Here is a 22,728-nt window from a genome sequence, read left to right on the forward strand (position 1 = left end):
TGGCTGTACCAACTTGCATTCCCACCAACAATGTAGGAGGGATCCCCTTTCTCCGCATCCTCTCCAGCAATCATTCTTCTCCCTTCTGATCCACATCCAGGAAATACCTAGTGTCCAGCATAATCCCTGACAGACAGTAGGTACTAAACAAATGTTGGTTAATGAAGGCCCTTTCTCTGTCCACACTCTACCCTTATCGTGGCACTTTTCCGGCACCGTTCTAACTATCCACTTACTCATCTTTCTCCTTCATTAGTTGGTGACTCTCTTAAAGCCAGGGACCCTATTGGATTTGTTTCTCTTGTTTACAAACCTCTCATAGCTCCAGAGTACAAACACTACCCCCCCCCATAATCTCTGCATTAAGTACCAGTTTCTGCCGTATCTGTGCTAGGCTTTAGAGATGCCAACATCATCAGCAACAGAGCAGCAAGGTGAATAATATCAGTTGGGGACCAAGAAACAAAACAAAACCAGGAAAGTTGTAGGGAGGAAGCCTAGCTTACCTTTGATGCCCTTCTTAGAGAGGGTGGGGGAGAGGTTCTCTACTCACCACAAAGATTATTTACCACCACCTTATATTTAAGAAGCTCAGATGCTTCCTGTCCAGGCTGAGGGGAGGGGAAAAGGGAGGGGACGGGAGGGCATGGCGTGTTGACAGAGAGTAGGAAGGAGGAACTGACCAAGAGCTCTTGTGTATAAGCAAATAAGACATAGCTGTGTCTTCAGGGAGCTTACCACTTGGGGAAGGGAGGCAGGACAGGAAATATAAACATACCAGTAATGTACAGTGTGACAAGTTCTGTAATTAGAGATGCATGCGTCTTCAAATTTGCTCTGTTCTAAAGGGCAGAAGCTACAGGTGGAGTTAGTGAAGTATGAAAAGTCATTTTCAGGCAATCAGAGTAGTCTCTCAGCGGAGTAGGGGTCTCAGGAAAGGAAGGAGTTCACTATCTATAGAGATGTAAGGGCTGGGTTGATTGGATCCCATGAGCGTGTCAGAGGAGGCTGTAGCCCCAAATGTGAGGGTGGACCAAGTGGCCTTTAAGGTACATTCTAGCATCAGCAGTCTGTAACCCTGAGTCCCTTTCCTTTCTCTTGGCCTGAGGATGTCATTTATAAAATGAAGAGGGTTGGAGGATCAAATAAAGTTCCTTCTATTCTGCCATCTTCTATCTCCCAAATTCAAGTGAATGAAAAATAAATCTACTTGGAACATTGAAAGAAGATCCTATAATTTCCCCCCAAAGTAAAAGGCATCCGAAATGACAAAACAGGGGTATAATTACCCTTGGCCACACAGTCTCTCACATGAAGCTGAATATAGATTTCAGCCATGAGACCTGATCTCTTTGCTTTCCAGATTAAACCCCTGTCTTTTCTTCTTGATAAGTGGCAGACCTCTGTAATACTAATTGAGAGACAATAAGTTGTCCACCTTGGTTCTGAAATCAGAAAATGATTGGGGGGTAAAGTGAGATGAATTTTCTTTGGAGTTGGAAAGGATTTAGGGAAAGGCATATTAACGAAGATACATTATTAAAGTGCAATATTTACAAATCCCAAAGAAGCTTTTAGGGATTTAGAGATTTAATCTTTGACTTTTAAAAATCAGCTTTCCATTGTCAGTCAAAATACCAATGAACACTAAAAAGCTGCAGGGAGCAGTGAGACAGGCACTTACCTACTGCTAGTGCGTGCAAGTACAAATTGATAGTCTTATCTAGGAAGCAGGTTGGCAAAGTAGGCGAAAACTCCTAGCATGCCGCTTCTCATCCTTCTGCTGACTTTGCCCTGTCCTGAGGCCCATCATCTACTGCCATGAGTTTGCAATAGATTCCTAACTGGTCTCTGCTTCTCTACCCTGCCCCCGTTATAGTCTATTTTCTTTTCTTTTCTTTCATTCTGGTTTTTTTTTTTTTTTAAGATTTTATTTATTTGAGAGAGAGAGAGGGAACACAAGCAGGGGGAGCGTCAGAGAGAGAAGGAGACTCCCTGCTGAGCAGGGAGCCCGATGCGGGGCTCGATCCCAGGACCCCAGGATCACTACCTGAGCTGAAGGCAGATGCTTAGCCAGCTGAGCCACCCAGGGGCCCCTATAGTCTGTTTTCAACACAGTAATCAGAGTGACCCTTCTCAAATGAAAGTCAGATCATGTTATTCTTCTGCTCAGACCCCTGTGATTACTTCTCATTTCACAAAGAATGAAAGTGAAGTGCTTTCAGTAGAACTATAAGGCCCCCTGTGAACTGACCAGCCCTTTAGCACTCTGACTTCCCTGCTACTACTGTCCCCATCATCTGTTCCACTTCAGCCATACTGGCCTTTTTGCTGTTCCTCAGACACATACCAAAGGCTTTCCACTTAGGGGCTTTGTACATTTTCCTTCGTCTGAAATGCTCTTTCTTCAGCCATCTACTTGGTTAACTCTATTTCCTTCAAGTCTTTGCGAAAATCTTACCTTCTCAATGTGTCTTATATCGGTTACCCTATTCAGTATTGCAGTGCCCTCCCTTCAACACTCTGGCACTTCCGACACCCTCTGCCCTGCCCTTTTTCTCTTTTCCATAGCACTTTAGACTGTGTTCACTCATATTTGCTATTTATCCGCTGCTTCTCCCACCCTTTACAAGTATAAGTTCCACAAGTACAGGTTTCACAGTGTCTGGCACAGAGTTGATATTCAAATATTTGTTGAATGGATGAGCTTTAAAAATAGCACTATCTTTTGACCTAGAAATCTCACTTCTAGACTTGTTCCTAAAATAATCAGGGATGTAGCCAAAGGTTTATTTAGGTTGTTCCCCTAGTTGTATTTATTATAGTGAAAAATTCCAAACAACCTAAAAACACAGTAATGGTTAAATGATTTGATCTGTCTACATAATGGAATGTTATAAAGATATTTAAAATAATGTTTTGAAGAATATGTAATTATATGGGAAAATGCTTATAATGTTAAAGTGAAAGAAGTTAGGTTGCCTTAGTGGCTTATGTCATGAACTCTTGATTTCAGCTCGGGTCATGAACTCAGGGTTGTGAGATCGAGCCCTGTGTTGAGCTCTGTGCTGGGCGTGGAGCCTGCTTAAGATTCTCTCTTTCAAAAGGGGAACCCTCTCACACTGTTGGTGGGAATGCCAACTGGTGCAGCCACTCTGGAGAACAGTATGGAGGTTCCTCAAAAAGTTAAAAATAGAACTACCCTATAATCCAGCAACTACACTACTAGGTATTTACCCAAAGGATACAAAAATACAGATTCAAGAGGCGCCTGGGTGACTGAGTTGGTGAAGTGTCTGCCTTCAGCTCAGGTCATGATCCCAGGATTTGGGGATGGAGCCCTGCATCGGGCTCCCTGCTCAGTGAGGAGCCTGCTTCTCCCTCTCCCTCCTCAGCTCTCCTTCGTGCTTGTGTGTGCTCTCTCTTTCTCTCTCTCTGTCAAATTAATTAATTAATTAAAAACAAAAATAAAAATATAGATTCAAAGGGGGTACATGTACCCCAATGTTTATAGCAACATTACCAACAATAGCCAAACTATGGAGAGATCCCAGATGTCCATCGACTGATGAATGGATAAAGATGATGTGGGAGATATATATATATATATATATATATATATGAATATTACTCAGCTATAAAAAAACTTGCCATTTGCAGTGACATGAATGGAGCTAGAGTGTATTATGCTAAGTGAAATAAGTCAGACAAAGACAAATACCATATGATCTCACTCATGTTCAATGTAAGAAAGAAAACAGAAGAGCATATGGGAAGGGGAGGGGAAAAAGAGAGAGAAATAAACCATAAGAGACTTTTTTTTTTTAAGATTTTACATATTTATTTGAGAGAGAGAGCAAGAGAGAGAAAGCATGAGAGGCAGGAGGGTCAGAGGGAGAAGGAGACTCCCCCTGAGTGGGAAGCGCAATGCAGTACTTGATCCCAGGACTCTGGGATCACAACCTGAGCCGAAGGCAGACACTTAGCAAACTGAGCCACCCAGGCACCCCCATAAGAGACTCTTAAAGATTGAAAACAAACTGAGGGTTGATGGAGGGAGGTGAGTCGGGGGTGGGCTAGATGGATGAAAGGTATTAAGGAGGGCACTTGTGATGAGCACTGGGTGTTATATGTAAGTGAATAATCACTTAATTCTATTCCAGAAATCAATACTACACTGTATGTTAACTAAGTAAAATTTAAGTTAAAAAAAAAGAGATTCTCCCTCTGCCCATCCTCCTCCCCCCTCTTTAAAACATATGTGAAAGTAGCTAGACACAAAAGGGCAGTGTAGGATTCCATTTATATAAAATATCTAGAATAGGCAAATTCATAGAAGCAAAGTAGATTAGAGGTTAACAGGAGCTGTGGGGAGAGGGAATGGGATGTTACTGCTTACTGGGTACGGAATTGTAGTGATTAAAAAGTCTTAGTGGGGATAGTTGTAAAACATTGTGAACACACGCCACTGAATTAATTATATACTTAATATGGTTAAAATCACAAATTTTATGTTATATGTATTTTGTCCCAATAAAAATTTCAAAAAAATGGGGCTCCCCACTGGCTCAGTTTGTAGAGCATGTGACTCTTGATCTTGGGGTCATGAGTTTGAGCCCCACATTGGGGAGTAGACTGTACTTAGAAAAAAATCCTTTCAACATTTTTTTTTTCAAAAAACCAAAAACTCCTATATATAATATGCAGTGGCAGGCTGAATCTGGCTTGTGGGCTAGAGAGCCAGTTGTGAGCATCTTTTCCCAACTATTCCTTTTGACGTTGATGGCTTGAAGTTGGCCGTGGTAGGAGTATTTATACCATGGAACTTGGCGAATGCTACACAGATCTCCACTTCAATTCCCTCAAGCCAGTTGTTAAATATTTACCAGAACACCACTGAATATATGTGTATAAAAATGTGTAGAGGGCACCTGGGTGACTCAGTCGGCTGAGTCTGCCTTCGGCTCAGGCCATGATCCTAGGGTCCTGAGATCGAGCCCCACGTCGGGCTCCCTGCTCAGCAAGGGAGCCTGCTTCTCCTTCTCCCTTTGCCCCTGCTCATGTCCTCTCTCTCTCTCGCTTACTCTGTTTCTCAAATAATTAAATAAAATCTTTAAGAAAAAAATATGTAGAAAACTATCTGGAAGGATAGCTGTTACTACCCATGGGGAGTAAAGTAGTGTTACAGCAGGAATGTGAGAGTAAACTTAAACTTTTTACCACATACTACTTCTATGGTGTTTCAATTTTTTTTTTACAGTGAGTATATTAGACATATAGTTCTTATACTGATTTTAAAAAAATAGAAAAATTTTAAAAAATCTGCATATGTTGGGATTGTGGTATTGGTGACTTTTCTCATAGAGGCTATAAGCTGGTCACATACATGTCTGAAAAGGCCCATGAAGAGGCTGAATGCCAAGACTGGGACTTGGATTCTGTTTCCTTTTCTTCTTGCCCAACTAATTGGGGCTTTTTTGTCTCTTCATAGGTTACCCTACAGCCTACCCGGCAGCAGCCCCTGCCTACAATCCCAGCCTGTACCCCACCAATAGCCCCAGTTATGCTCCAGGTAAGGAGAAAGTAGAGACCAGCCGTGGTGCCTGGGGTGGGAGGTGGGCTCTGTTTGGAAAAACAAACCCACCTGCTGGCCTTTCCCTGTCCTTAATTGCTCTGGACTCAACGTGTCCAAGCCTGATTCTCCTGGGAGTCCCCTCTGGGAACTGGGGCAGTTCAGCCTCAGGGTTGGGGTGGGAATAGAATCTCCTCCCTTCTCCTTGGGACTTAAGGTTGGCCCATCTTCTCTGCTGGCATATCTGAGACATGCATCTTCCTCACAGAACCTTCTGTGCTCTCCCAAACAATGTCCAAATCCAGTCTTTGCTCGGTTTCCCCTAAGGCTGCCATTGAGACACACACAGACGCAAACACACACTCACCAGACTTCCTGGATGTGGATTTGGAACGGAGTGAGAGACTTGCCACCAGAGGATAAAGAGCTGGTTTTCATGCTGAGGGAAGGAACCTGTTTTTCAAAAATAACAAAGGCCCAGCTCTCCTTGGATAGAGATTGATACAGATTTGAAAATGTTGAAAAAGTTGTTCTAGTTTGGGCTAGGAGCAGTGCAGAGTCTTACCACTGACACTAACCCTCACACTTAGCAGGTGCTTTAACATTCAAGGGGCTGGAGAAAGTATGGATGCTTTAGAAAGTCCTGGGTTTGAATCCTGATAACTCACTAGTTGTGGGGCCTTGGACAAGATACCTCATCTCTCAGAGAAATGTGTTACTTACCTCAAGGCTGTAGATGGTTTTATATAAGTTCCTCTTCATTTACTCAACAAGTGTTTATTTGTTGAATGCCCTCCACACTAGAATAGAGAAAAAGAGCCATCTTTGCCTAAAATAACTTATAGTTCATTTGATAGCTGGCATTAAAACAGATTTACAGCTGTGTGATGATTATGGTGAAGGGAATATGTGTAAAAAGAGAGGAAGCAGAGGAGAGAACGACAGTCTTCTGAGGTTGAAAGTGTACAGGAGGACTCACAGGGGGCCTAGCGATAGAGACCTGAGGGAGAAGCGGGAGGCATTCTTTTAAGCACACAAAGGAAGAGTTGAGCATTCTAGAGAGAGTGGAGCCTGGGCAAAGGGATGGCAGTGTGAGGGCATGAGGCTGAGGAACCTGGAAGTAGTGAGAATGGTTGAAGCACACTGTGGGGTGGAGATAATAGGTGAATCTGAACTACAGATATCCAAGGGCAAGATGTGGAAAGGCCTTGAATGCCATGATAACACCTGTTTTCTTGTTTAGTAATGATTATTCTAGAGTTAAAAGCTTGAAAAGACCTTAGAGATCCTCCAGTTCAACCCCTTCTCTTGACACAGGAGATCCGGAGACAAGCAGTGTTTTGTCCAAGTTACCCAGTGAATCAGCAGTAGCATATGGACTGGAACCTTTGGCAGATATTCTGGTTCTTGGTCTCATGCTTTTCTGTGCCAACCTAGCACTCATTCTACCATATTCCCTTTCTTCTAGAATATTTAAATGAGAGAAGAACATGGGCTATGTCAGAAGACCTGGATTTGAGTTCGATCACTTCCTAAATTAGCAGCCTTAAATCACCTGACCTCTCTGAACCTCAGTTACTTCATTCTGAAGTAGGGATCATTTTGTGATTGTACACACATGCACACACATACTATGAACCCCCTCTTTTTTAGGAGACAAGAACTATTTTATGCACATAAGTGATGTTAACCTCTAAAGTGCTTACGTAGCTGTGTCATTCCACAGACATTTATTTTGCCCCTGCAGTGCCCACGGCACTCTGGATGACACTGGATGTGATTCAGACTTGAGGAAGCTAAAGACATTGCCCTCAGAGTTTGTGAGGGTAGCAGTGACCCACAGGCTAAAAAAATCCATCTCAGCATTTAATAGTTTATTCTATATTCACTTTAAATCAATAAGATATATATTTCCAAATAATGTATAATATGAGGCAGAAGCAATAAAAGCTGCAGAAATTAACTCTGATAAAAGAGTTAATCAAGTTTGATAAGTTCTGTCTTAAAAGCTACAGTGGTTTTCTATATCTCACAATATAGAAATGCTTTAAATCTAAATGCTGTGAGATCTGGTAAACTACCTGGTCTAAAACAAAATGAGGTGAGTAGTTGCTAAGGTCAGGAATGAAGAAGATATGTTGTCTTTATAGTCAGGAGGCCGCCAGTGATGTGTGGAAGCAGAGTCAATGAGATGGTGAGGCTGGGAGCGAAGAAGCAGAGTTAGCAGAGGGAGCCTGCTTTTACAAGAGGCTTGGCTATGAGGGCAAGGAGAACAAGGGGAGGTGGGATTAAAGGAGGCATTTTTTAGATATGAGCATGGTTAAGTTAGTGTTGATGGGAAGGAGTAAGTGGGGAGGACAAGTCAGAGATATAGGAGGAGGGGTGCCAGGAGCCAGGCCTTCAAGGAGGCTTTGGTGAGGTGGGAAATCTAGAGCTCCGTTCTCTTCTTTGTTTTGGGGAGCAGGTGGAGTGGGGTGCCTCACACAGGAGGGCAGGGCTTCCTCTCAGACTAACGAAAAGATCATAGATGGATGTGCTTAGGATAAATTCCCCAGTAGAAAGTGGAAAGTTCTTTTCTAATGATTCTGATTTGCTGAGAGAGAGGTGAGCAAGGATAGAGGAAAGGTTCTTAAGAGAGGTCAAGGTGTGAAAGCCTTACCGGAAGGAGAAGGTAACACAGCTGTGTAACAGGAGGGCCCACTGAGGGTGAAGGCTGTGAATTCATCAAGGCTCTGATTTCCAGCACTGGGGCATTTTCTCTTAATGTTCAGAACTTACGGTGATGGTTTGTGGAATTGTTCGAGGATTAGTTTGGCAAGAAAGTGGAAGGACAGAGAATAAAAATAAATAGGTGATATTTGTTGAATGGTTCCTATGTACCAGGGACTATTTTAAGCTTTTTATGGATATTGACTTGTTTTCTGTCACAACAAACCTTTGAATTACTATCGTTATTCTCATTTTCCAAGTGGGAAAACGAACATTTAGAGAAGTTGGGAACTAGCCCAAAGATCCAAACCCAGGCATCCTGCTATGTGCTCTGCAGTTGGCCAGAGGGAAATTAAGGAGTTAAACTAGAGCAACCAGACTAGGGAGAGCAGACAGGAGGAGCTTGGGACTGTGGAATAAGGAGATGAGTTTGGAAAGCTCCAGGCAGGTGTAAAGTACTAATAAAACTTTAATTTTAAGACATAAAATATCAGCCCTCACCTAACTTGATTTTCCCCGATTTTGTGTTTTCAAATTTCAACATATTTCTAAGCCATGACTGCAGCATCCTGACCATTTCCTTAGAAACCCATACGCTATAGAGGGTGGTGTTAACACATTGTGTCAGAAAGCCCCAAACTAGGAGTTGGAAGGACTGGGATTATAGCCCTAACTCTCCTACTGATTTTGGTGCGACCTTGAGCAGATCCCCTTTCCTTTGGAGTTAGACACACACACACACACACACACACACACACACACGCACAGCTGGTCTGTTTCATATTTTGGGAGGCCAGCCTCGGCATTCGCCAGGTCTCCTGACTGCCGTAGGGGAGCTCCTGCTGAGGAGGAGCTGGCTCAAGGGCAGAGAGGGCAATGTAGATTATTCTCAGCTTCCTGCCAGAACCAGCCATTTGTGATGCCATGAGATGCCTGCGGGGTAGAAGCCTGCAAAGGAGCCAGGCTCTCAGGTTTAAATTTCTCTCAGCTTCTTCAAGGAGACCAAGAAGTTGCTTCAGAGAGAGCTATTTTTAGCAGCTCTGAGTACTCTGAGATGTCATCTGTTCAGGATGCAGGGAAACATTTCACTCTTTCATTGGTTCTGAAAGCAGTGTGGGTACTTGGATTTTTCCAAGCTCTTAATGACTTCAGGGATCTTATTTAGGAACTGTTTGGCCCTGCAGGAGGCAGGAGCCGACTGAGACTTGTTTTCAGAATCTGGAAACCAAAGGATGTATCACATTATTGGTAATCTGACTTGAAAATGAAAGGATAAACAGAATAACTAATATAGATAGAAATGAAATACCTCGTCACAAGAGGTCTGTTTATAAATCACTTTCATCTACTGTCTCCCTTGATTTCATTGCAACTTTATAAAGTACAAATATAGTATTCCTATTTTGCATATGACAAACCTGAGGAAAGGCAAGGGAAAGGAATACGTGTTTTCTGAATACCTGCCATATTCCAGGCACTGTGCAAGGCATGTCACAAATGTTTTGACTTTAGTCTTGTGTGAGTTGAATCTTCCTGCTTCCAGTTTTGCTCAGAGGTTAAATAACTTGTCCAGAGTTGCACAGCTAAAAAAGAGTGGAGCTGAAATTCAAACCCAGTCTGACTGACACCACAGCCTGTGCTCCGTCTGAAGCACCATACTCTCCCCAAGGTCTCACATGAAGTATCTCTGCATTGGTCCTAGCCCTCTGGAGCTTTACAGACAGTTCTTCAGAGGCCAGAGGTGATGATTTTGTCCCTGAACCTTATTTCCTCTGGTACAGAAAGCCTCTGTCACGTGTGAAGTCCCTCTCTATGCAAAGAGCACTAACTTGGGTTAGCCACCCATCCCAGAGCTGCTGCTTCTCGATGAATGGGCTTTCCTGGATGGCAAGTCTGTCGTTCCTTCCAGGGTAGAGGCACTTCACACCCTCTGCATTCACTGTTTCCTATGTCACCTGGGGGAAACTGCTATCTTGAGACAGTCTGTTTTTGTAACTGCGATGTGTACTACTTTGCACAAATTCTTAGTGGTAATTTCAACTAACATTTCTATCCAACAGAGTTTCAGTTCCTGCATTCAGCTTATGGTAGGAGAGCTATTTTTCCTCATCTGTATTATGGCCTATGAATGTGTTATCTCGTAACAACGGTAGACCCCCTCGCCCTCCCTCCCCAAATCCCATCCCTTAGGCTTGGGCTCCCCCAGGTGGCTTAGCAGCAGTTCCTAAAGCATGCAGGAACATGTCTGATGGTGCAAAATCATGGGTTGGAGACACACATGAACCGTCCCCTAGGGCAGCAAAGAAGGATCATGGCACTAAAAGGCGTCTTTCCCTTCCTCATCTCCGGGGTCCCATGTGACCTAGGCCAGAAACTTTCACCCTAACCTGGCTGCTGAATTCAAACAAACAAGTGAACAAAATTCTTCAGCCTGTATGGCTCCTCTGTTGGCTTTGTGGCAGCACCTGTGGAGGAATGCCTGCATTACGCCTGTACGAACCCCAAAAAAACAGTCTGCCCAGGATCAGATTTTCCATCTCCGTTGGCAGTCTGACATGTTTGAAGACCTGGTTGACCTTAGATATAATCTGTTCCCTTAGCCCAGATCTTGAGCTCTGGCTCATTTTCAGGGCATTTTTCTGGATGGTGAGAGGTGAGGGCCAAGTGTGCTAAAAATAAGTGAGGTCCTCTGGGCAGTGTGGACTCCAGGCCCAAGGCACCACGGGAACTTCTGGGCACCTGTGAGGGTCGCAGCAGTGTAACTGGACTAGGTCCTTTTTGTCATAGACAGTAAGGGACCATGGGAGGGATTTGCCACTTTCACTACCCTCACCTGGGCTGCTCAGGACAATGTTTTCATTAAAATCCCTGCACACTTTCTCATCTTTTAACCTTGAATTATTTGGATGTTGAATATTGAATTTGTGTGTGGCGCATCTTTCAGGAGATGAGCTGTGAAAATTTCCCCTTGCCGCTGCTGTGGGCTGCGTGATCTTGGGCAATTTGCTAATGTCTCCAGGCCATAGGTAGTGTTTTATTCCAGGTGATCTCTTAGGTCCCTTTAAACGTTAACAGCCTATCTTCTTATAATTGTGTTATTTTAATTTTTGTTGGTCACAGACATGTTTCTTTTATCATATATGGGGAATCCATTTTTTGTTTGCCTCAAGATACATGAGCTTGGACAGAAGACTCCATAAAAAGGGGTAGAAGCTCTCATGCTTCCTTACCCCTCTAGTTATAGCATCTGAAATAGAAATACTAAAAAGTATGTGTGGAGCTCTTCTCTTCACAAGATGTTTTGTGCCAGACCCTGCACTGGCCCTTTAAAGATAAAGACCATAAGACAAGGTTCCTATTCTAGAGCTCACAGTTTAGTGGGGGAGACACGTAAGCCAGCAAGTACAGGGTCTTCTAAGAATCACAGAAACTGGGATAGCGAACCGTATGAGATATGTGTAGGTACTGTGGTCAAAGGGTGGGGAAAAGAAAAGACTGCATAGTAGAGGCAAGCTCATGATTGGTGGATTAATAAATTTTTACCAGATGAAATTTGGGGAAAGACATACCGGGCAGAGTGACCACTGTGAGCAAAAATATAGAAATGTGACATGATACTCCTTGGCATAATCTGGGAATGATAAATTTTGTGTGGCTCCAGTGCTGGGTTGGAAATGGAGAACAATGAGAGTCGAGAGAGATCACAGGGCTAGGTCATGGGGGGCCTTGAATGCTGTACAAGAAGTTCAGCCTTAGCCTGTAGGCAGTGGAGAAGCATGGAATGTTTTTAAAATTTTGTGATTAGGTTTAGGTCTTAGAAATATCTTTTGATTGCAGTTTGGAGATTGGAGTTGGCAGGTTTAAAAACAGAACAATGAGGAAGCAGTTGCAGTAGTTGGGTTAAGCGATGATGAGGACTTAAATTAGAGCTGTCCATAACTATGGGGATGGAAGATGAGCAGATGCCAAAATTAGGAACTGTGAGGCTGGATGACACTTCACTTTTGATCCTCACATCAGCAGTATGAAGCAATCAGGAGAGATTATTACTGCTGTTATGAGACAACAGAACTGAAGCTTAGGAAGGTTAGGTGACTTGCCCAAGGTCCCCCAGCTAATAAGTGGCACAGCCCAGGCTAGAACTCAGATTTCCTGACTTACTGCATTATTCAGGATGATGGTCCCTTGCTGCCTCTCCTCCTTGTAAGTGTGCTTAACAGATTGTTCAAATGTCGGAGGGCGTGAGGGCCCTGTATCCCAGGAAGTGAACAACCCAGCACCTGGATGTGGGCAGCATGCTGTGACTGGGCCATGGCCCTTCACTGCCAAGGGTTCTCTGTCTCTCCATCTCTCGCTTCTAAATTGAGGAGTAACACATATACAGCAGTACATAAAGCACACTAGTCTCAAATGTACAACTCCATAATACTTGACATACGTATAGAATGCATATGTGTGTGCATCTGAAGTAGAAATACGAAGAAGTATGTGTGGAGCTCTTCTCTTCACAAAATGTTTTGTGCCAGACCCTGCACTGGCCCTTTAAAGATAAAGACCATAAGACAAGGTCCCTATTCTAAAGGAGCTCACAGTTTAGTGGGGGAGACACATAAGCCAGCAAGTACACGGTCTTCTAAGAATCACAGAAACTGGGATAAACTTGTATTTCACTATCACCCAGTTCAAAATATAGAACATTTCTAGGAATTGGTACTTTCCATGGTACCCAGGAGCAGGCATGCCTGCCAGAGCAGTCCCCCCTCTTACGGTGCCTCTGAAGCTTCCATTGGATTGTCTTTGTCCCACAGCTGAGCTCTGAATCGCTCCCACCAGCAGAATAGTTGCTTTAGAATTGTACCTGGAAGATGAAGATCATACGGTACAACCGACCAATGAGGAAGTCAAGTTGACAGCTAGTATTTGTTGGTTTTCCTGGTCTCATATTTGTCCAGTTATTTAAATTATTAAGCATTAAAGTATAGAGAGAAATAGAGAAAATACTAGTATTTGTTTTCTTTTTTAGTGAAACCAGAAGAAAACACGCACTTCTTCAAGAACACATGTAGTTTAGTTCACTTGATGAGTTAGATAAGACATCAAAGGCACAGTCGCACTTGCTTCTTTCCTGGTTAACCTGGACTGTTATTTTATTGTGTGTAATGCTGTCTTGTTCACTCTCTGGTTGGCGTGTGGCTGTGTTGCATCCCCAGCTGGCCCATGAATACCTTGTGTGCGGTGCCTATGACCCACGTGTGCTCCTGTCCACCGTGGAGCTCCCCTCAGTGCTGAGTGCAGTGTAGGCTTCAGTTATTCTTTGGTTAATTTTGATTTACTTTGTCACGCAGTCCTTCAGACTAATGTCAGACTTGGCTTATGATGAAAATTGTGGTAAAGTATGCTCCACTTGGAGAAAAAACTGGACTGGAACAGGATACCCAAATTCTCCGTGGCTAAATTCAGGCCTCCTGCTTCCTTATGGAGTCCCTGTGGGGTCTTGAGGACATGTGACTTCTCAGAACTACATGTTTTACTTTTTTAGGGAGTTGTTTTGAGTGACCAGGGCTTCCCAGCCACATTGAGTGGCAGGTTCTAAATTTGGAGACATCCTGATAAGATTTTTCAACACTAATTGGATCCTTTATTAATTCTGAGCTCCCTAGCCCCACACCGGGGAAAGGAAACCTAAGATAATTGTTTCAATCGGACCGCCCCCCTCCGGTGTTGTCCGCAGAGCCATGTCTTGATGCCCAGCAAAGGCTCTGGACTCTGCAAGGAGTTCTGCTGGATCTCCATTTCTTCTGCCAGAATTCTCCTTTTAGTGTCACTTTCCTGCCCATGATTTCCTTCTCATTTCTCAGCATCTGCTGTATGTATTGCGGGCCATTAATGCAAGTGCAGCACCAGCCCAGAACAGCTACACTTCTAGCCTTAGTTCGGCAAACAACAGAGTCCTTGACCTCTGGCCCCAGCACTTCCATGAATAAAGGAATCAGAGGCATTACCTGTTACCCGATTGGGCAGAGGGGTTATGGGATCTCTCTGGTGGTGGACTGTCCTTGCCTTGGTGGAACTAGAGTGTGTAGGCATACTTCTCATCCCACCCTGCTTTCCCTTAGCCCCTTGTTAACATGTTTCAAGTGTATACAACTTTGCCAGTGTAATCCCCAATCCTGTTAATGTTCTAAGATCTCATATCCAAGATCTTATTTGAGTGCAAAAGATACTGTTAAAATTATTCTTCCAACTCTAAGTAGAAATTTGGGTCAAAAATAGTTTCTCCTCTTAGGAGAAAGTATATCAAGAGAAATCTCTAAAAAGTTAGGCATTTTCCCCCCTTTGAAACCCTCTTTCCTCTCTCCTTTCCCACAGGATATCATGAAGGTAAGTTTTTTGAGTCATTCCCCACTTCTAGATCATATGAAGCATCATCCTTCAAATTTCTCAGGCTGAGCTTCAGGTCAGCCTGGGAAGTCTCTGCAGATTTCTTTCAAACTGGGCCGCATCTCTATTTTACACCTGCCCCAAGTTTGACATATAATTTCTTAATGGCCCAGCAGATCCTCTCTAATTCATGAGGGGACATCTCAAGTGGGGCCCCAGCAGCACCTCACCAGGAGATATAAAAGGTATGCAAGAGGCTTATCTGTCTGGCCCCAGCTGGGTGTACAGGAGGAGTGGGAAGTGCCCCACTGGACAGCCTGTGCCTTCTGAACTCTGCCAAAGCTCAGTCCCTTTAGAAGAGATGACAGTCCAGCAGCATTGTGTCACGTGGTAATTCTTTTGAGGTCTCTCTTTGAGAACAACTTATTAAATACCCCCGCCCCCACAGGTGAGATTTCGGCATAAAAAAGGAGTACTCGGTTTATCTGGCCCAATACACGGTCAGAGGCTCCTAAGTCGCTACATATTAATAAGAAAGTGGCTAAGGAATATCCCAGAGCCTTAGGCCAGAATGTCAGGCAGTAGGAAATGGTATTCATAAGCATCTTCATGGTTTTTGGTAGTGGGTAGAAAATCCTGACTCTCTTAGTGAAAGCTCAGATTTCCTTGGTTTCAAATCATTCGGAAGCTCACTTCAGCACTCCTCCCAACGCACTCACCCATCTCAGAAAGGCTGAACCATCCTGTGTGTCTGAACAGGGCCCCTTCCTTGGGTTATATGTTTCCATCCAGCACAAGACCCTTGCTTTGTGTCTGTGATTGGTGGTGCCCACTTCCTAATTTCTGCCTAATGCCATTCTTGTGTCTTCCCTTAAGCAACTCTGCTGATGAAACAGGCCTGGCCACAGAACTCGTCTTCCTGTGGTACTGAAGGCACCTTCCACCTCCCAGTGGACACCGGGACCGAGAACCGAACTTACCAAGCGTCCTCTGCGGCTTTCAGTAAATACAGCCTGTCTCCTCCTTTCCTTGTTCCCCTTGGTTGGGACTGATTTGTCTCTTAGGAAGAAAGGAAAGGGAACTTTTAAAATGGACATTATAAGACACTGTTTTAAGAGGTTCTCCTACCCACAGGAAAATTGACCTTCCCCATACAGAAAAGGTCATCCTCTGTGATCATGTACTCAGCTTTGGGGAGACACAAAGCAGTGAGGGAGGGAGGAGGAAGTACGCACCTGGCCAACAAGTGTGATTAGGAAAGAGCTGGTGCTGCATTTTAAGGGGAAGAACAGAGGGCGCCTTTGAAGGCCAGTGGACTTTCGGACAGAGAAGCCTCCTCCAGCTAGCACAGGGTTTCTCAGCCTTGCCGCTAGGGACATCTGGACCAGATAATTCTTTGTGGGAGGGGGCTAACTCGTGCACTGTAGGGTGCTTAGCAGAATCCCTGGCTTTGGCTCCCTGGGTGCTGGCAGAACTTCATTACGGCAACTAAAAATATCTCTAAACATTTCTAAAGATCTCCTGGAGAGGCAGAACTGCCCTCCACATGAGAAACACTCCCGTGGGGAAGCTGCACTGTGGGAGCAAGGTATGTGCACGGAGTCCTCAGGGAAGACAGAAACCATCTGGCCGGTCAGATTGCTTACATTCATCTTGAGGTTCGGCGGGCTCTCTAATGGTTACACCTTCACACCTGATTTTTAATACAAGAAGGCTCCACTGCATAAAATGAGGACCAGTGTTTAGAAGTTACGGAGTTAACTTGGACTCCATTGGAAGATTTTGTGCCTTGTTGGAGCTGTCCAAAAGAGGAGTGGCTGGCTTTGGATTGGGGGGGGGTGCTTATTTCTTAAATTGTGCCAGCAGGGGTTTGACATACCCTTGGAGGGATGCTGGAGACAAGCCTGATAGTCTGTGGTTCAGTAAATTAGTAATCTATTAAATAGATTAGAAGGCTATGCTGCATTTTTTTCCTTTTCTTTAAAATACCCCTGTTATTTTCTCCTTAGTTACCATTGCTCTAGATGTTAACATCAACTTACATTTAAACAACATAACTCTCACCTATTAGAGGATTCGCTTTCATAATCACCCTCTCATTTAATATACACTAGAGTTCTGTTATGGTGCAATTTCATTCAAGTTTGAAAGGTAATATGTACAATGCCATCCAAGTAGCAAGCAGCACAACTAAAAAAAGATGGTATCACTCAGGTTAAGGTTCAAGTTAAATTTACTGACTTTTTTCATGAGATTAATTTTACTCGTTAAGAGAGGGATGGCAGTAGTAGGGAGTTTTTCCAGGTACCTCAGCTGGAATTGAATGAACATACAGGTAAACAGGCTTATACATGCATATTTTCTCTTAAATCCACACGTATGGTTGTAGATGCATCTAGAAACACCTACTGCAGTGGAACAGAAAGAAGCCTGGAACGCGGAGACCGAAAGAGTTGGATTCTAGACGCGCTTTTGTGTAACCTTGGTTAATTTATGTCCATGGTTTGGACCTAGCTTTTTCCAACTGTAAAATGAAGGGGCAGGACTAGGTCATCTTTAAGGTTCTCTCTAGCTTTTAGACTCCTGATTCTGTCACCTTGGTGCTATGTACTCACCACCACCTGTATACCCACCACCCCAGCAGGGACCTGCTTCCTAACTGCCCTGCCCATAGTTGACCACCTAGCCTTCGCTCACATATCTCCAGGGTACTCATTCCCTCCACAGGCAACCCTTTCTACAGTGAGAATGTCTGAATAATAAAAGGCTTTGCCTTCTCCTGGGTGGAAATCTTCCTGAAGTCCCATTGAAATGTCTAGCAGCTGCTCCCACAGTCTTCTCACAGCCTGTCACATTTCCTGGAAAGGACCAAAATGCACCCATTCTCCTTTAAGCAAGACCTGTATGAACCTGTGCAATTGTAAAATACAAGTGGGCTCGACTGACCCTCCCCCATCCACCAGGGTTCCTCCCAGCACACAGGTTTTGTGGCTTCTAATGCCACAGAAAATTCAGGGTACTTTGAAAAATTCAATTTTACTAACACTTCCTAAGCCTGTTTGTAATTAGGTCTCCCTCCTACTTATTCCACACTCTCTTGTTCAGCTACCAACAAGGAGACTTGGGGGTCAAGGCAAGACTCAGACATAGAGCTTTGTTCAGGCATGTAAATCTGATGGTCAATAAACCGATTATTCTAAAAGGCATCCTTGATATGAGGATCAATGCCTTTGAAGGTGGTAGGAGCTCTCCAACTGAAAAAGATTTATGATAGTGCAGAAAGATTGAAGGGAGGGCTGAAATGGCTTTATCTCACGAATGTACACACTCTATTTATTATAATCCTGTTTGATGGAGCCTAAAATAATAGGAACCTGAGAGAAAGAACGGGGCCTCATAAGGCCTCTTTCCTAAGGCAGAGCTGGGACTTCTAGTGATCTAATTCCTTTTTTTTCTGTCGTGATATTGCCTTTAGTGAAATAAGGACACAAAGGCCAATATGCCAAATGTCCAAGATTGGACTGCAGAGACCTATAACTCAGAAAGGAGCCCTGGCCAGGGCATGGTAAGCCCTAAAGTCTGAGCCCAGCTCTGCACTGATTTGCTGTGCAATTTTGGGAAGGCCGCTATCCCCCTCTCAGCTCCAGGTTCTTCATTGGAAAGGTAGAGAGTTGAATGCCGGTCTCTAATGTCCTTAAGGCATAGCATTCCAAAGTTCTAATTCTGTAACCTTCAGACTTAGGTAGAAATCCATTCACAAGTGCCAGGCCTCCAGTGAGGGAGCGGAGTCTGACTTCACGTCAGCAAGATCAGTGAGTTTTTTTGCATCCAGCCCAACAGCTTCTTTTACTTAGAGGCAGAGTAATAAATCCTAAAATTGTGTGTTACCCAAGGTAGCCAGGCTCCAGCCCCAGGGGAATTTCTAATCCTCAGTGGTATGGACAGGACCACCAATCAGTTATAGAAAGTCCTCTGCAATGATTTTCTCATGAAAGACTCACTGAAATACTCAGAGACTTAGAACACCAGCGCTAGAGAACGGCCTTCTGATATTCTGTAGTCCAAATGAGGGTATTCCTTGAGAGAAAAATTGACCTGACTCACTGACAGACCCCAGGCTGGGGGCCCAGGCAGTTTCTGCAGCCTCCTGACCCAGATGGAAACCTTGAGAACCATTGTAGTTGGAGGAAGGAGCACTGAGTCCTGAGTCCTGGTGAGCAGTTGCGCTCTCTCAGCCATCTACTCATCATCTCATCTGTGAACTGTTTGTGTTGGGCTTAATGGTCACTAAGGTCTCCTCTAGTTCTGCAGTTCTACTTCTCCCTTCTCAAACTGGACAAATGAGCAGGGCCTTCTTCTGTAGCATTGTATTTTTGGCTGCTGATTTGTTTTCTGAGTATGTGTGTATCTCATTTTATAACATGAAGAAAGGGAAACATTCTCAGATAAAGTTATTCTTGGATGTGGAAACCAAATTCTCCTGCAGACTCTTGGAGCTTTTTGATTTTCTTCAGAGGGAAAACCCCAACACTGTGTAAGATGGTTGTCCTTGTGGCATAGAAGGTTAGTGCAGGCTTCCCCTGGGGATAACTCCAGAGCGCATTCTCGGGGAGCATAAGGGAAAGACGCCAGCATTGGTGGCTTGTTAACTTTAAAGAATTGTAAAGTCATGGTATTTTAAACCATACGGTTTTAGAATCTTAGAATCCTGGAGTCTGTGTTCCAAGTTGGATCGCACCATGGAAGTCAGAGTTTAACCTCCCTACTGTAGTCTTGCAGTCTTGCACATCCGCAGGACAGGAAGCTTGCTATTTCTCTACACAGTGAGAGAGAGAAGAGAATAATAATAGCTCACTTTTATGAAGTGCTTTTAATGTGTCAGGCCCTATTCTAAGGGCTTTGCAATTATTAATGTGTTTATCAGAGTAACCCTATGAAGTAGGTACTGTTGTTATCCCCATTTTACAGATGACAAGACTGCTGTGGTCTGCAGCTATTAAATAGCAGGGCTGGGGTTCAGACCCAGGCGGTCAGTCTGGCTGCACACTGCTCATAACCATTACACTGTGCTGTGTAACTTTCAGAGCAGGCATCTTAGGGTTCAGGGGTATCCTGCCCTTCTGCATAGAAGAGAGATGCTCTCCACTCTAGCAGGACTCCTCATATCTGATTTTATTCCTCAGATCAGGAGTTGGCAGGCTTTCCCTATAGAGAACCAAATAATAAATGTTGTAGGTTTCTTGGGCCATATGGTCTCTGTCGTAACTACCATTGTGGCAGGAAAGCAACCATAGTTGATAAGTAAAGGAATGGGCATGGCCATGTTACAGTAAAATCTTACTTCTCAAAATAAGCTGCGATTACCAGAAAATTGTAGTTAGCCTGTTTTATTTATGTGTTTAAGTTTATTTTTAGTCATCTTTACACCCAGTGTGTGGCTCAAACCCACGATCCTGAGATCAAGAGTCACATGCTCTTCGAGCTGAGCCAGCCAGGCACCCCTGTAGTTTGTGTGCTTTAAATGTTAATAGTGTGAATAAAAGATTTGGTAATAAATAAATTTGGAAATAGTCTCCTGCATATCCCTGTTTTGGAGATTCATAGTTCATCCTGTCATTTAAAAATTCTTAGGGTCATGGAATAAAAACCAAACCTATTTATCTCTATTCTACGTTGCTGCTCTTCTTCTTTATGTTTTTGTTTTTAAACAATTAAAATCCTTCAGACTTACATAGTCCATCGTACAGTCTTGGGACATGCCCATTTTGAGAGCCCCTTTGTTTTACAGACAAACCGTGCCTCGACGGTGAAGGAGCCCTCATATGGCTCGTTGTCGATGTTACCAACCTAGACGTCCTGGCTCCCCCACAGTATCTGCTTCAGCTGCTCTAACCAGCACAGTCTAGAAACTTGGAGGACTCTGCTCCATACTTCTGTCTCTCAGCTGACTCGTACCTCCACGTCTAGCTTCCCGTTCTTCACAGTGCTCCCTTCTCGTGCATGTTTTTCTTTCCACTCCATCCTCATTGCTACTTATTTCCCAAGCATATTTGACCACAAAACCAGTTTCCCATGGAACAAACTATGGATCTGAAGGAAGAGTAAATGACATGATTCCAGGGAAGAGGACAGGACACCTTTTGGTGGTGCCTTTTGTGACAATCAAATAGCAGCTCTCCTGTCCTATTGAGTACCTCAGTGGGGTGGGGGGACGCCAAGCCAGTGCTGTGGACTGAGAGATTTGTGACCTTATGACAGCTTGCTTTTACTTAGGGTTAAGGTAGAAGAGACTCAGGATCTTTAGAAAAATGGGATTTTCGTTCAGGAAGAGATCTTCATTCTTAGCCTTCTGTTTTAACAGAATAGGAAACTAAGGCCCAGAGACTTGGCAGTTGTCACCGCAAATTGGATGAGAGCCTGAAGTGAAGCCTAGATCTGTTCTCTTCCAATAAAGCACCCCTCTCCACTCTGCCTCCCAGTCCCTTACTGCAGAATCAGCACCATGTTGCTGACAAAGTCCTTGGTGAGCATCCCATAGGTAAAAGAGCTGAGTTGAGGCCAGGAGAAGCTCAGCGATGTGCCAGCCAGACTGAGCCAGAATGAGAAGCACGGGGAAGGAGCTCTAGCAGCACCCCAATGGAAATCAGAAGCCAGGGTCTCCTGGCACTGACACTTCAACTCAGAAAGAAGAAGTTTCTAAAAACACTTGCCCTTTCTGAGCCCTTTGTATAAAGTAAGGGAGTTGGAGGTCACTTGATGATCACCTGGTTTCCACAGAATCATTTCATTTTGTGTTCTAGAAGTACATAGTCTTGTTCCTGAGTGATACATGTTTCAGGTTTTTCCTGCGAACATAGGATCTGACTCTCTTTTCCAGAAGATGCAAAGGCAGCACAGTTTGGTTGAATAGCTGATTGTGAACTTCCTGGGGCCTAGGTTCCAGGTTGATGTGAGTTTTGACACCTGACTTCAGGCCTTCAGGCCGAGGTGATCCTTCCCTGGGCCCCGGGAGCAGAGAAAGGCTGGCTCTGTAGAGCTGTCTTTTAGCATCTCAGAAGATGAGGATCTCTGAATTGTGTTTTCTATGGGCTTTTCGCCTTAAAACTTGTCAGGGAAGAAGGGGAACATGGTAGAGAGAAGTCCAAAAAGAGAGAGACACAAGGAGAAAAAGAAAGAGTAAGGGGGAAAACCAGCAGCAAAAGACACCCTGGGCCGCTGAGGGAGGACACAGAAAGCAGGAAGACGGAGCACAGTAGAGAGCGAGCGGGCGGAGGCTGTCCGTCTGTCTGCGCACACATGCCTGTCTGCCGGTGCACAACAGACTCCCTGACTGTCCGAGCTGCGGCGCTCCCTTAAGAGATCATCTGGTTCCGGCCTCTTATTCTATAGATCATACCCCTGAGAACCAGAGAAATAAAAGATGCCAGAATCATTTATGCACCCCCATGCACCAGGACTGAGGGAGCTGCCTCTGGGCCCTGGGCTCTCTGGGTGGAGCCCTGTTCTCTCTGTCTGTGCTCATCTGTGTTTCCAGCCTGGAATCAGCCCATCCTTGTCTGGGGAGTCGTGACTGGGACCTGCTGCCTTCCAACAATGCTGCTCTGTCAACTAATTGCAAGTCTCTCTTATTGCCTTGGTACAGGATATACTGCGGGGACACCATACAAGGTCCCACCGACCCAGAGTAATACTGCTCCGCCCCCCTACTCCCCATCACCCAACCCCTATCAGACGGCCATGTATCCAATCAGAAGTGCCTACCCCCAGCAGAATCTGTATGCCCAGGTAGGTACCTGTGGAAGCCTGGGCCCACCTCTTCCACAGATAAAGGAGCCACTGCCCTAGGTGGGGTGGGGGTGGGTGAGAAAGGGAGGAAAGGTAAGTTCATGGCTCTGGCCAGTTGTCACTGTTGTACATGGAAAAAATAGCTCTGTCGCCTACACACTCCCTCCCCCCATCTCAGTTCCTGGAGGGGGGACCCACGAAGTCATTCAGATTAACAGAGCCTAGAATGTCAGAGGAGCAAGAGTCCCTGGAGATCATCTAGCTCAATTCCTTTTTATTCA

At 44.4% G+C, this 22,728-nt stretch overlaps 1 protein-coding gene across 14 annotated transcripts in view; it reads left to right on the forward strand.

Annotated features, from left to right (window-relative positions):
* Positions 1 to 22,728, forward strand: part of FAM168A (family with sequence similarity 168 member A) — a 171,498-nt gene that overhangs the window by 139,320 nt on the left and 9,450 nt on the right. For 6 of the 14 annotated variants that reach the window (XM_034666368.1, XM_034666367.1, XM_034666375.1 and 3 more), the window contains 5 exons: positions 5,492 to 5,572; positions 10,342 to 10,368; positions 14,651 to 14,662; positions 15,539 to 15,664; positions 22,305 to 22,447. In XM_034666368.1, coding sequence (XP_034522259.1) covers positions 5,492 to 5,572; positions 10,342 to 10,368; positions 14,651 to 14,662; positions 15,539 to 15,664; positions 22,305 to 22,447 — 389 coding nt within the window. The remainder of the gene's footprint in view (positions 1 to 5,491; positions 5,573 to 10,341; positions 10,369 to 14,650; positions 14,663 to 15,538; positions 15,665 to 22,304; positions 22,448 to 22,728) is intronic. The other 8 variants (XM_034666371.1, XM_034666376.1, XM_034666378.1 and 5 more) reach the window with 4 other exon arrangements.

Source organism: Ailuropoda melanoleuca, chromosome 8 (genome assembly GCF_002007445.2).
Source record: "Ailuropoda melanoleuca isolate Jingjing chromosome 8, ASM200744v2, whole genome shotgun sequence".
Lineage (NCBI taxonomy): Eukaryota > Metazoa > Chordata > Mammalia > Carnivora > Ursidae > Ailuropoda > Ailuropoda melanoleuca.